This window comes from Phocoena sinus, chromosome 14 (assembly GCF_008692025.1).
Source record: "Phocoena sinus isolate mPhoSin1 chromosome 14, mPhoSin1.pri, whole genome shotgun sequence".
Lineage (NCBI taxonomy): Eukaryota > Metazoa > Chordata > Mammalia > Artiodactyla > Phocoenidae > Phocoena > Phocoena sinus.
This window is the reverse complement of record NC_045776.1, coordinates 66,130,588-66,143,493: the sequence shown is the minus strand read 5'-3', so window position 1 is coordinate 66,143,493 and position 12,906 is coordinate 66,130,588. Positions and strand designations below refer to the sequence as shown.

The 12,906-nt window shown below is 40.6% G+C and overlaps 1 protein-coding gene and 1 pseudogene across 5 annotated transcripts in view; one reads left to right on the top strand and one right to left on the bottom strand.

The window, feature by feature from the left end:
• Positions 1 to 11,708, bottom strand: part of MORC2 (MORC family CW-type zinc finger 2) — a 41,559-nt gene extending 29,851 nt beyond the window's left edge. For 2 of the 5 annotated variants that reach the window (XM_032654007.1, XM_032654011.1), the window contains exons 1-2: positions 10,423 to 11,693; positions 1,787 to 1,840 (exon numbers count right to left, since the gene is read on the bottom strand). In XM_032654007.1, coding sequence (XP_032509898.1) covers positions 1,787 to 1,840; positions 10,423 to 10,490 — 122 coding nt within the window. In that variant the 5' untranslated portion in view covers positions 10,491 to 11,693. Of the gene's footprint in view, positions 1 to 1,786; positions 1,841 to 10,422 lie in introns of all 5 variants that reach the window. The other 3 variants (XM_032654010.1, XM_032654009.1, XM_032654008.1) reach the window with 3 other exon arrangements.
• Positions 9,170 to 9,418, top strand: LOC116764962 (annotated as a pseudogene).
• Positions 11,709 to 12,906: the final 1,198 nt, after the last annotated feature.

The window sequence follows — 12,906 nt, the reverse complement described above, 5'->3', positions numbered from 1 at the left end:
ATAACTTGTCCATTTTTTCTTCTCACCAAGATTTGAGACGAAAGAAAACAACAACTTGCCACAAAGCCTAAGAAAAATCAGGTCTCATGGGATACACACTATAGTCAGCAGACTGATTCATAAGCCCATAATCTGATCCTCCCTAAACTTGAAAGGAAGTTGGGACAGCCCATTAGACTCCAGCCATCAGCTGAAATAAAAGTTCAGTTATCAATGAAGTCTTCCATGAAGGCTTGAAAGTAATCTAGTCCAGTTCTGCCAACTGTAGACAAGGAAAATGAGGCACAGAGTTTCATTGGTTTTAAATGTGAAAAATCCACTCAAATCCATACAACTCTACACGTGCCTATTCTCAAAGACATAAAAACATTTTCAAAAATAAAAGAGATTGGCAAAATGTGTGCATGAGCAGGAACATACACTCCCAGACAATCTCCAGTTCACCGTATGATATACAAAAAAGCAGTCTGACAAAACACATTACAGTCTCACTAAACTAACAAGTGGGAAATTCAAACACAGTTCCATTAAGCTACATTTTTAAATTGAATATAAAAATTGTAAGTCAACCAGGATTGAAATAATTGAAAACACTGAAAATGGGAGCTTTCTAGTTAAACAACTTGTTAACCAGCACACTTCCATAAGCAGTCCAGTGGATAATAACAATAAAAGTAATAATAGTATAGGTTTATAGCATGGACATAGGTAGACATAATTATCATTATGTCATTAACTGGAGGTCTGTTTAGAAAGTACTCCTGTCAACTCTTATCCTCTTCTTCCTTCATTAGTCATCAACACTTGGTCAATAAACGCCATGTCTGAATTTTATGTTTGCATTCAGAAACAAGACTGAGATAATATTTTAGTGATATAATTATAAAAAGACTTCTGATTTGGCCTTTGCTATTTATCTCTGAACCAACCCAGACTTTTCAGTCTTGCTCAGTAACATTTATAGGCTTCTATCGCTAAGAATTCAGTATAACACAGTGCTAAAGAATGATTTCTTCTAAGCACAATTGCTAACAATGGAAGATGCTTTGATCAACCTGAGTCATCTGACAATAAAATAGAGTCACTCCTCCGTATCTGCAGGGGATTGGTTCCAGGACCACCCAGGAATACCAAAATCTGCAGATGCTCAACTCCCTTATATAAAATAGTATAGTACTTGCATATAACCTATGCACATCCTCACGTCTACTTAAAATCATCTCTAGCTACTTATGATAACTAATACAATGTAAATGCTATGTAAATAGTTGCCAGCATGCAACAAATTCAAGTTTTGCTTTTTTGGAACTTTCTGGAACTTTCAAATACTTTCGATCATGGTTCATTGAATCACAGATGCAGAACTTGCAGATACAGAGGGCTGATTATACATTTTGGGAAGACACAGAACTCTGACATAATTTTAAAGACATTAGATAGTGTACTGTCCTGGTAGCACAAATTAAAACAGAGCTTGTCTGTCCTAGTAATTAGCTAACTAAATTTTTATCTTAATTCCCTGTTTTTCACTACAATTATCTTGCTCTAATACACAAGGGAAGGTAGCTTTGGAGGTCATAAATTCACTATTTTTAGGCTGGAGCACAGCAATGAATGAATTAAGGTATCAACTAATGTGCTATTAAAAATACTTTTTGGGTAAGAGGCTTCTTAGGAATGAGTCGCATTTGCAACAGAATTGCCCTTCTCCCAAGTCTTCAGAGAGCAAAGGTCACACGACCCAAAAAGTTTTCAAGCAGAGACTGTATGCTTGAAGACTACATACCTTGCATTATCAACTAGTTCAGCAAGAGCACCAAACAAGAATTCATGAGTGGTTCTGAAATGATAAATATTGAGAGTCAGGAAAAGAATTATGGAATTAAACTATGATTCCTAACAAAAAGTCAAGGTTATAAAATAAAGATTTTGGGGAAAAAAACCCTAAAATTGTCATTTGCATCATCAATTTACATTACTGAAGTTTAAATTTCCCCACAATTCAAGTCTTTCCAGAGCTCACTAGTACCTCAAGTGTTAACCTGTCAAGTCCTGCTATCTACTCAAAAATGTTTATTCTTACTATTTTGAGTAGAGGAACCCACTCTAAAACATTCAAAGATTCCTATGTGTACTACTTCTAAAACAGTGTTTTTCAGTATTCGTATTCTACCCTGAAAAATGCCTATATTTCATTTTTCATTGCCTTAACCAGCTGTCAGTTTCTGCATATCTCTTAAGAATTCTCAAAGGACAAATTGCTAGCATTCAGCTTTACCAATACCTTTGTGTGATTTACTGGTGAAAACCCATTCAGTTTTGTGCAATTTATAAGCAAAAATACTCCATTTGAAAGTGGGGAGAAAGAAAATAATCCATTTCTTGACATTCCCTGATTCTGGCCAAAAACAAAACTTTTTCCACATTAAAGAAAGGAATCCAAGACCCTCTTAAACAATTCCTCCTTATCCTAAGAGGATAAGGGCTTGGTGTGGCCTCCTAGGGCCCTTGTTCAAGTTAGCCCTTTCAAGGAGGGTAGCCAATGGTCATCTCCTCCTCTAGGAGGCTGCTCAAAATGTGAGTGGGATAAGTTCACAATTACCATGTTATTCAGAACTCAATAAAGATGATGTTTATGTGTAAGATGTCTCCTTACATTTCTTCCTCCATTTACACCTTCTTTAATTTGTGCTGTTTCCCATAATAGTCCTCGTTAGATATAAAAGTAGATGTGTCTACCTAGAACCACCTAGAAACTCTGACATTTTTCTTCTTTGGCCACACCTTGTGGCATGTGGGACCCTAGTTCCTTGACCAGGGATGGAACCTGTGCCCCCTGCAGGGGAAGTGCGGAGACATAACAACTGGACCTCCAGGGGAGTCCTGAAACTCTGACTTTTGATTAAAGAAAATATAAAAGCATTAACCCACATATTACCATCATCAATTTTTCAAAAATAACCATGTTATTCCAGTTGATTTTCTTGTATGTAAAGTTTCAGCCAATAGATAAAGTGAAAATTTCTAAAAATTGAGAATGAAATATACCAATACTAAATAAGCAGTGTCTAGGATCTATGAGCACTTACTATATTGTTCAAAACAAATTGTAAAATGCTTGTTTATAAAATAAATACCCAAATTTCAAGTGTCCAGGAACACTGGTTTTTTCCTCAAATAAATCTTCAAATTTTTATAAATGCAAATTTTTAATTAAAACTACCAGTTCTTGGAATTTTAGGAAGAACTTTTTCCCATGAGATCAGTGAATATATCTGCTGCTGATCCAAAGGCAGTACCATGATGTATTAACAAATTGTAGAAATTTTATCTCCAAGTCCCCTAACAGAGCTCAAATTCTTCTGACTAAAATCCAATTCTTAATTATTTTACATGAAAACCACCCCCACAATTTTGCAAGGAAAAACACCTGCAAGAAACATCCATATCTTTATTTATTTTAAAAATATGTCTCCAAGGGCTTCTCTGGTGGCACAGTGGTTAAGAATCCACCTGTCAGAACACTCTATGACATAAATCACAGCAAGATCCTTTTTGACCCACTTCCTACAGAAATGGAAATAAAAACAAAAATAAACAAATGGGGCCTAATGAAACTCAAAAGCTTTTGCACAGCAAAGGAAACCATAAACCAGACAAAACGACAACCCTCAGAATGGGAGAAAATATTTGCAAATGGAGCAACTGACAAAGGATTAATCTCCAAAATTTACAAGCAGCTCATGCAGCTCAGTATCAAAAAAACAAACAACCAATCCAAAACTGGGCAGAAGACCTACATAGACATCTCTCCAAAGAATACAGATTGCCAACAAACACATGAAAGGATGCTCAACATCATTAATCATTAGAGAAATGCAAATCAAAATTACAATGAGGTATCACCCCACACCAGTGAGAATGGCCATCAACCAAAAATCTACAAACAATAAATGCTGGAGAGGGTGTGGAGAAAAGGGAACCCTCTTGCACTGTTGGTGGGAATGTAAATTGATACAGCCACTATGGAGAACAGTATGGAGGTTCCTTAAAAACTAAAAATAGCACTACCATACAACCCAGCAATCCCACTACTGGGCATATATCCTGAGAAAACCATAATTCAAAAAGAGTCATGTACCACAATGTTCACTGCAGCTCTATTTACAACAGCAAGGACATGGAAGCAACCTAAGTGTCCATCGACAGATGAATGGATAAAGAAGATGTGGCACATATATATGGTGGAATATTACTCAGCCATAAAAAGAAATGAAACTGAGTTATTTGTAGTGAGGTGAATGCACCTGAAGTCTGTCATACAGAGTGAAGTCAGTCAGAAAGAGAAAAACAAATACCGTATGCTAACACATATATATGGAATCTAAAAAAAAAAAAAAAAAAAGGTCATGAAGAACCTAGGGGCAGGACAGGAATAAAGACACAGACCTACTAGAGAATGGACTTGAGAACACGGGGAGGGGGAAGGGTAAGCTGGGACAAACTGAGGGAGTGGCATAGACATATATACACTACCAAATGTAAAACCAATAGCTGGTGGGAAGCAGCTGCATAGCACAGGGAGATCAGCTAGGTGCTTTGTGACCACCTAGAGGGGTGGGATAGGGAGGGTGGGAGGGAGGGAGACGCAAGAGGGAAGAGATGTGGGAACATATGTATATGTATAGCTAATTCACTTTGTTATACAGCAGAAACTAACACACCACTGTAAAGCAATTATACTCCAATAAAGATGTTAAAAAATAAAATTTAAAATAATTTTTTAAATATTAAAAAAAAAAACAGAATCCACCTGCCAATGCAGGGGACACAGGTTCAAGCCCTGGTCCAGGAAGATGCCACATGTCACGGAGCAAATAAGCCCATGCACCACAACTACTGAGCCTGCACTCTAGAGCCCACAAGCCACAACTACTGAAACCCACGTGCCTAGAATCCTTGCTCCACAACAAGAGAAGCCACTGCAATGAGAAACCCACGCACCACAACCAGGAGTAACCACAGCTCACCACAACTAGAGAAAGCCTGTGCGCAGCAACGAAGACCCAATGCAGCCAAAAATAAATTAATTAATTTAAATAAATAAATAAAAGACAAACTCATTAAAAAAAAATTGTCTCTAAAATCATCACCTTAAATTCTTCAAATTATCAATTGAAGAAACAAAAAAATATTCTGATTACTTCAACTAATAGGGAAAATAAGCTGGAAAATTAAAGTGATTTGATGATGGTAATATAAGTTAAAAGTAAATCTTTGCTTTCAACCAATCATTTTCCTGTCTGACTAAGCAATGACTAAGAAACTTATAAAGTGAATTAGTTTTCTATACTCTAAATTTTCTTTTTAATTTTTTTTTTTTTTTGCGGTACGTGGGCCTCTCACTGTTGTGGCCTCTCCCGCTGCGGAGCACAGGCTCAGTGGCCATGGCTCACGGGCCCAGCCGCTCTGCCGCATGTGGGATCTTCCCGGACCAGGGCACGAACCCGTGTCCCCTGCATTGGCAGGCGGACTCTCAACCACTGCGCCACCAGGGAAGCCCCCTAAATTTTCTTTTTAATTTTGAAGGCTAAAATGTAAAGTAACAAATTCTACTGCAATATTTCTCATTTCAAAAAGAATTTGTACTTGAAGTCAAGGAATATCAGAAATATAGCTCCTGGAAAAAAAAAAAAGAGTACAATCTTAGTAAGAATGAGACTACAATTTGTATGTAGAAGTCTTTGGGATTATCTGGCCTTTGGTAGTGACAATGGTGAATATCAATAATCTGGAAAACTAATTCTGATACCTTTGCCATCAGGGCAAAGAAATCAAAAACAGAAACAGCAATTGCTTCTCACCAATACATATTTCTGATTGTTTCACATGAAAATTAAAGACATTTAGAATTCAATAATATCTTAAAAGAGCAAGCACAAAGAGCACTTCTGGCTAAGTTTTTACTGCTTTCTACACAATGCTTAGAAAAGTGTCTTGTACATTTAGAATCTAAAGAAAACATTCCAAATGTCTTTGCCGTTCCGCACAGTATCAATGCTGTTCCACAATACATATTTCAGATAAGTTAACAGATACTTTAAAATGTAGCTAAGGGGTGCTTTTGTGATGTGTGCTGACACATCATAAAAGGAGCCTTTTGTGACAACTGTTGGTAAGGTCAGAGACAACACTCGGATTCTTCTCCAAACCTCCAAGTGAATAACTGATCCTACTAACAAATGCTAAAGCCAAAGTTCTAAGTATCTCTTAAATTCATAAGAACCAAAAACGTACCAACTGTGTAAGCTCTCCCCTTTTTTTCAAATAACATTCAAAGAGGTGTACTCATTGCTAGCTGGCAGTTGAGATAGAGATATCTGTATAAGTATCAAAGGAAATTATTTTCTTCACAGACCTAAAGATTCTTTGCATGTGATCCAAGAAAGATCAACCATCTGGAAAAAGACAAAGATTTTTAACAACCTCTTTCACTTTCAACTGATTGTGGCTTTTATACCATTTGTGCTACGATCAAAATAACTTTGCAGCTCAGCATTTCCAGTGACAAATTCAAGTGTAAATCTACTCATTATATAAGGAAAATGGTCTATTTATATTCAGCCTGAATTTAAAGCCATAGATTATCCATAACCCCATCACACAGTGATAGCTTCTGCTGAATTCTTGGATATGCTGTTAAGAGTTAATTGCCTTAACTGCTAGAAAATAAAGATAAAAATTCTAGAGCAACCATTCTACATTCTAATGGCTTTAACATAGAGTGTGAACCCACATTTCAACAGGATTATAAATTATAAGATATATGGTCTCTAGAGATGAAAGGTTCCTTTACATTCACTTCACATACCAAGAAAACAACCCAGAAATATATGGCCAAGATAATAAGTTATTAAATGTGCAGACACAAAGAGACATAGAAAACAGGCATCTTATACATAAGCACCCTGCTCTATCAGAGCACTTAGCAATACTGCATACAGAGTGATTTAAGATACGCCCCTTATGCCAAAGGAACATCACTACCATCGCTACATCTGGTATCTGGCCCTTGACTACTCGTGAACATTTTAGTAGCAGTCACAAAATCCATCACCAAAGAGCAGTAACAGCATAAAACTACATTTAGTAGTTCATTGATTGAAGTTAATTCTAACTTCAATCATTTCATATGAGTAACATGCAATATTAAAACAAATTAGCCTAAGGCCTTCATGTTAGAATTTCCCAGGCCTGCTTCAAACCTTAATGCTGATATAATCAAGAGAATAACCATCAACAGTTACTGTAGACCTAACACAAAAAAAATTTAAAAATTTAAGGCAGGGGTTTATCATCTCCAACAGATGCTCCAGAATTTACTAAAAATTAATCTGCCTAATGACTACCACCAAACTGAAAGTAGCTACCACACTGACCAACTTTTGGTTTATATGAGGTAATATTATAAATAAAACAAATAACTGTCACCATTTATTCAATATTTACTGTGAACCATATGGGAACTAATTACCTTATAAACATTATTTTACATCATTCTCATAAACATTGTCAGATTAGCCCCTAGCCCCATTTTGTACATGAAGAAACTGAGGCTCAGATAAGTTGACCTACCCAAGGGCACAGCCAGGAAGCAGTCAAACATAAGCTTGGCTGGCTCCCAAGCCCATGCTCTTTTTACTGCACCACACTGATTTCTATCTTGGACTCTGCTAAATGGGAGATAAAGGGTCACTTTTTTCACAATTCAATATGGCAATATTGTAGATGTCAGACACCCTAAAATGGTTTTTTTTTTTTTAATTAGAATAAAGCAGAAGGCAAGTCCTCCCTTCTCCAAAGGTAACACTGCATCATTTAACCCAGAGGAGATGTATCTACCGTCATTACGATTAACAAGTCACATTTTATGAAAATTAAAAATTTGTTTCCTCTAGAAATGAACTTCCAGTCAAGTCACAATAAAGAAAGGTCCTGAAATTGGCTACAAACCAAAAACTTATCTAGGTGTTCCGGGGTTCATATTTTCTTCTGGCAGGACTGGACACATTCAGAAGTAAACAAGTTCTAAGGTGATCCAGGTAATAAATTCCAGAACTTCCAAAATGATACATCCAACCCTCAAAATGCTTATGCAAGCAAGTGGTTCCAATTCAACACGGTAAGTCAAATTCCCAGGAAATTCTCCAATTTCAAACAAGTGACTCAACTGAGGTTCAATTCTTTGCCTTTGCTCTGTTCTATTAACAAACTATAAAATAGCAAAAGAAATACAGAGAAATATCCCAGAATCCTCAAATAAAAGGTTCGAGATAAACGAAAATTGAAGACTTTTAAAGTGGTAAGTAAACCCTCTGCTGTATAGACAAGGAAACAAGGTAAAACTGACTACAGTAGGAGGTCTTGCCTAATGGTTAAAAGCACTAAACATGTGGCCAGATAAATCTTACTGCCTTCAATCTTGGTGCCTTACATCTGCCACTTACCAGCTGTGTAACCTTTCGCATGTAACTTAATCTCTTTGAGCCTCAGTCTCCTCAAATGCAAAATAGGAATAACCCTTATTCCAGTAGGGCTGCTATAAAGATTACTTTAGACCATGTTTAAAAGTGACTGGCATGAAGCACTTAACTGTTGTTACTATCATTTTATTATCAAATAAAGTCTTTGGGGAAGCTGGAACAAGAACCTAGTTTCTGAACTCTCGTTATGGTCTTCCAAGAATATCAGTGTTTTGGCCCTTCATTCCAAAATTCACAACTGAATTTAACAAACACAATCATCCGTGAACATCTAAGTGGCCTTCCACTACTTGTTCTTAACGTGGCAGTTCAAATACACAAAAGGATACTAAAGGAAACTGCCCTTGGCTATACTATGAGCTAGATGGGTATAACCTTTGATCAGAGACCTTATCTAGCTGGATTTCAGATTCATTATCCACAGCTTGAGAATTCACCTAGGTGACTCTGCAATACCTACTTAAACACTCTAGTTCAGTAAGAATCTTCCTAAACAAAACAAAACCAGGTTCTCATTTGGCAACTCGCTTCACTACTCAGAAAATTTTGATTTCCTCGATAGGAAAAACAGCAAACAAAAAAATTACAGACGTCTTTTCCAACAGTGATGGCCTCCCCACAAGATCATGCCTCTCACAAAGGATCTCCTTCATCCCTCTCCAGAAAAGAGGAAACACAAGACGAAGCACCTGGTGTAGAGCCTCAATTCCTATTTCATTGATGTGAAATGCCCAGGACGCTATAAAATCACCACCATCTTTAGCCATGCACAAACAGTAGTTTTGTGTGTTGGCTACTCTACTGTCCTCTGTCAGCCTACAGAAGGAAAAGCAAGGCTTACGGAAGAATGCTCCTTCAGATGGAAGCGGCACTAAAAGTCCCCAGAATCAAGATGAATGGGAAACCATCCCAATAAACATATTTTGAATTTAAAAAAAAAATTACAGACGTTATCACAAATATGTGGTTCTTTCCCGTAAAAGGCTAAGTTATTGTACTATTACTAGATAACTGAAGTCTATGTTCTCAACCCTGAAGGTGGTTCTTCTGAACTCTGGGCCATTCATTTAGCTGCTTGCCACCTCTCCAGGTACCAAAATGAGAAAATACTTACCTTCATCTCAAAAGTGCCAAATGAATGTACTAAAGGACTAAATAGTTATACCCCCACTGCATCACTTCCAAAAGAGTGGGCATAAGGATTAACCCTAAAACATTCCAGACCAATGTGGAGTGATGGTTATCTCCTCACAAACTCAAGAACTATGAACACAGTATGTGTTCAATGATTTGCATACATTTTGGGGAAAGGCTATTTAAATCACGGGTTTAACCAAGTTATCACTTCCTACTTAGCATATAAAAACTACAGTGGATGAGGATGAATTTCCCAGAAAAATAAAACCAACTGTTTTCTGGGGAAAAAATTTCTTCTCACAAGTTGCCATTTAAACGTCTTCATTCCTTTTTTTTTTCTTTTTTCCTTCTTAGAAAGAAAAGACTTGTTAGAAGCCAACTGTTTTGGCTGTTGTCACCAAAGAGAAGGAGTTGATACTAGAATAGTCCAACTTTTGGCGATCCAAAGAACAGTACTTGTTGGATTCCTATCAAACACTTGAATGAAACAACTCAATATACTGACTTCAAGGAGCTAGCTTGCATTTGATCAAATAAATTTTGATCCAATAAAGGAAGATCATATTCTTCTGGATTAGCAACAAACATTTCACTGATCTCAGTTCTTCCATAAAGAGCTCAAGACTCATCCAGTGACACATCCCAAAAAGTAAAAATGCAACATTTTCTGGGAAAAGGATTTCCATATTAATATCAAGCAACGAGTTATCAGTGATCTCAGTGGCACCTATAGGATACTTACGAATTTGTGTGTAGATAGTCAAACGTTAGCTGAGCTCGATTCAGACTGCTGTAATTTGTGAAAGCCATGAGTGCAATGAGGTCTCCAGTTCTTTACCCACTAACTGGGAACTATAAGCTTACAATGGAACAGATTTTTCAGGGTTCCTTCCAGTAAAGGTTTGGTAAATCTGTGCTCCTTAGTTAAACAAGGTTATCTAGTATCTAACCAAGATATATTCAAAAAGATGTCTAAAACAAAAATCGATTTCTCCTTTACATTTTTTTTTAATCTTCTCAATGACTATGATGTAATATCTTGGAAGGAACTATGTCATAAACGTGTAGTCTTAAGGAGCTTCAGCGTTAATTTGCGACAGTTCACGGAGTGGAATGTGGTTGGTCCTTGAGTAGATGATACTGGAGTTGGTGTTTTAATTACTGCTCCATCTTCATGTTCTTCGAGCCTTTTTTTGTTGTTGTTCCTCTAAATTTCCTGTGAGGAAATTTACCAATCCGGAAATTTAGCAACTTCAGTCATAAAACTGGACAACCACCCATGTCTTCGCCATCAATGATCCCAGGATCCTTAAATTAGCCCCAGACTGGTGACCACGATGTTGATGAAGTGCATATGGCGTTAGTTCCGGCTTCACCACCTCCTAACTGAAAGATCTCCTAAGCGCTGAAGACCGATTTCTGTTTTCAAAGCCTCGACCAAACCTAGCTTGCTGTGTGCCCCAATTTCGTCAGGGTAGTGGGTCAAATTACCTCACAATGACCCACTAAGTAGCCACAGAATTGACCCGCCCAAATTAACTCAGGCGGGCCGCGCCCCTCCCCCACTTCCCTCAGACACCGGCCTCAGCCTCTAAGGCCCTGACTGGGCCTCGGTCCCGTGGTCTCCTCCTCACGGAGGAGTTAGTCCCAGCTTTCAAGGCCCGGATCGAGGACAGTGGCGAGCGCACCACCCGACCGGGCGTTGCCCGGCGCTCACAGCTGCCTTTGTCCCTCCCCACGGAATTGGAACCCAACAACCGCAGCGCGCTCTTGGAACCATGTGCTGCCGCCGCCTCCGCCTCCGCCGCTGCCGCCGCCGCCGCGAAACCAGCCGCCCGCGCGCCGCGTTGGATGAGATGGTGACCGGACTCAGCACCACAAACTTCGGCGTTTAGGGCTGCTCCGCCGCCGCTGCCGCTGCCGCCACTGCCACCTCAGCCACCGCTTTGTCTCCGCCAGTGCACACAACCCCGGCCGCCTCGCGCACTCCCCGACGCCCCAAGCCCCCGAGGCCTCCGCGGCGCACTCGGCCAATCACAGAGCCGCCCCTCCTCCCGCCCCCGCCCTGATGCGAAGCCTCCTGATTGGTGGGTAGCGTGTCTCCACGTGACCGGATTTTGTTAGCCGGGCACTCCCCTGTCACGTGAGTGCGCGCGCCTCTCTTCCTGCTTTCTTGACCCTCTCCGCCATTTAAAGAAACAGTACCGGGGGCGGGCCGAGCGACGCAGCCGGGACGGCAGCTGCAGCGCGGACCGGAGGAGCCATCTTGTCTCGTCGCTGGGGAGTCAGGCCCCTAACTCGAAGAAGCCCTGGCGCGCCCTCCCCCCCTTCCCGGTCTGGTAGGGCGAAGGAGCGGGCGCGCGGTCGATCGAGCGATCGGTTGGCGGCTCTTTCTCCTGCTCTGGCATCCAGCTCTTGGGGCGCAGGCCCGGCCGCCGCGGCGCGCGCCCGGTGGCCGTTGGCGCTCGCGCCGCGTCTTTCTTCTTGTACGCAGAACTCGGGCGGCGGCCTATGCGTTTGCGATTCGACGAGGAGTCGTCCGGGTGGTCGGCGGTGGCGGGCAGCTGCTCCGCCCCGCTCCCGGGGAGGCGGCGGGATTTGGCGCGGCCGGGGAAGCTGGGGTGGCCGGGGCCGGCCTGGAGGCCTGGCGCCACCATTCGGGGCCTGCAAGGACCCAGTTGGGCGGGCAGGAGGGGGCCGGGGGATGGTTGGTGGTGGGCTTCCTACTTTGCCTTTTCCTCCTTATGCCGCCCTAGTGAGGGGCGGGAGCTCTGGCGGCAGCTCCGGGGTGGAGAGACAAGCTCCGGAGTCGGAAGAGCTGGGTTTGCTTCCGGGCCTAGCCACCAGCTGGCCGAGTGACCTTAGGCAAGTCACTTGGTAATTTGTCTGCGCCTCAGTTTCCTCCTCTATCAACGTTTGCGGGATTGAAAGCGCTTTGTAAACTATAAAGCGTCGGTGAATGTAAGGGATGATTATTGTTCGTAATGGTTGGCTTTTTTTTTGTTTGTCTTAAGTTGTAAGAAAACTTAGCAATTGTCCAATCCTTGGATTTTGAACCTGGGAACCTTGGATTGGAGTTGGATATTCCCAAATTCCCTGAAATCGTGTGCAAAAATTAGTGGGAATATGCATTTTAGGGGAATGAGGATCCATCGGCAGCAAGTTTTCAGAGGGGGCTGTGACCCAGAAGAGTTAAGAACCACAATTCACTTGCCACAAGGAGGAA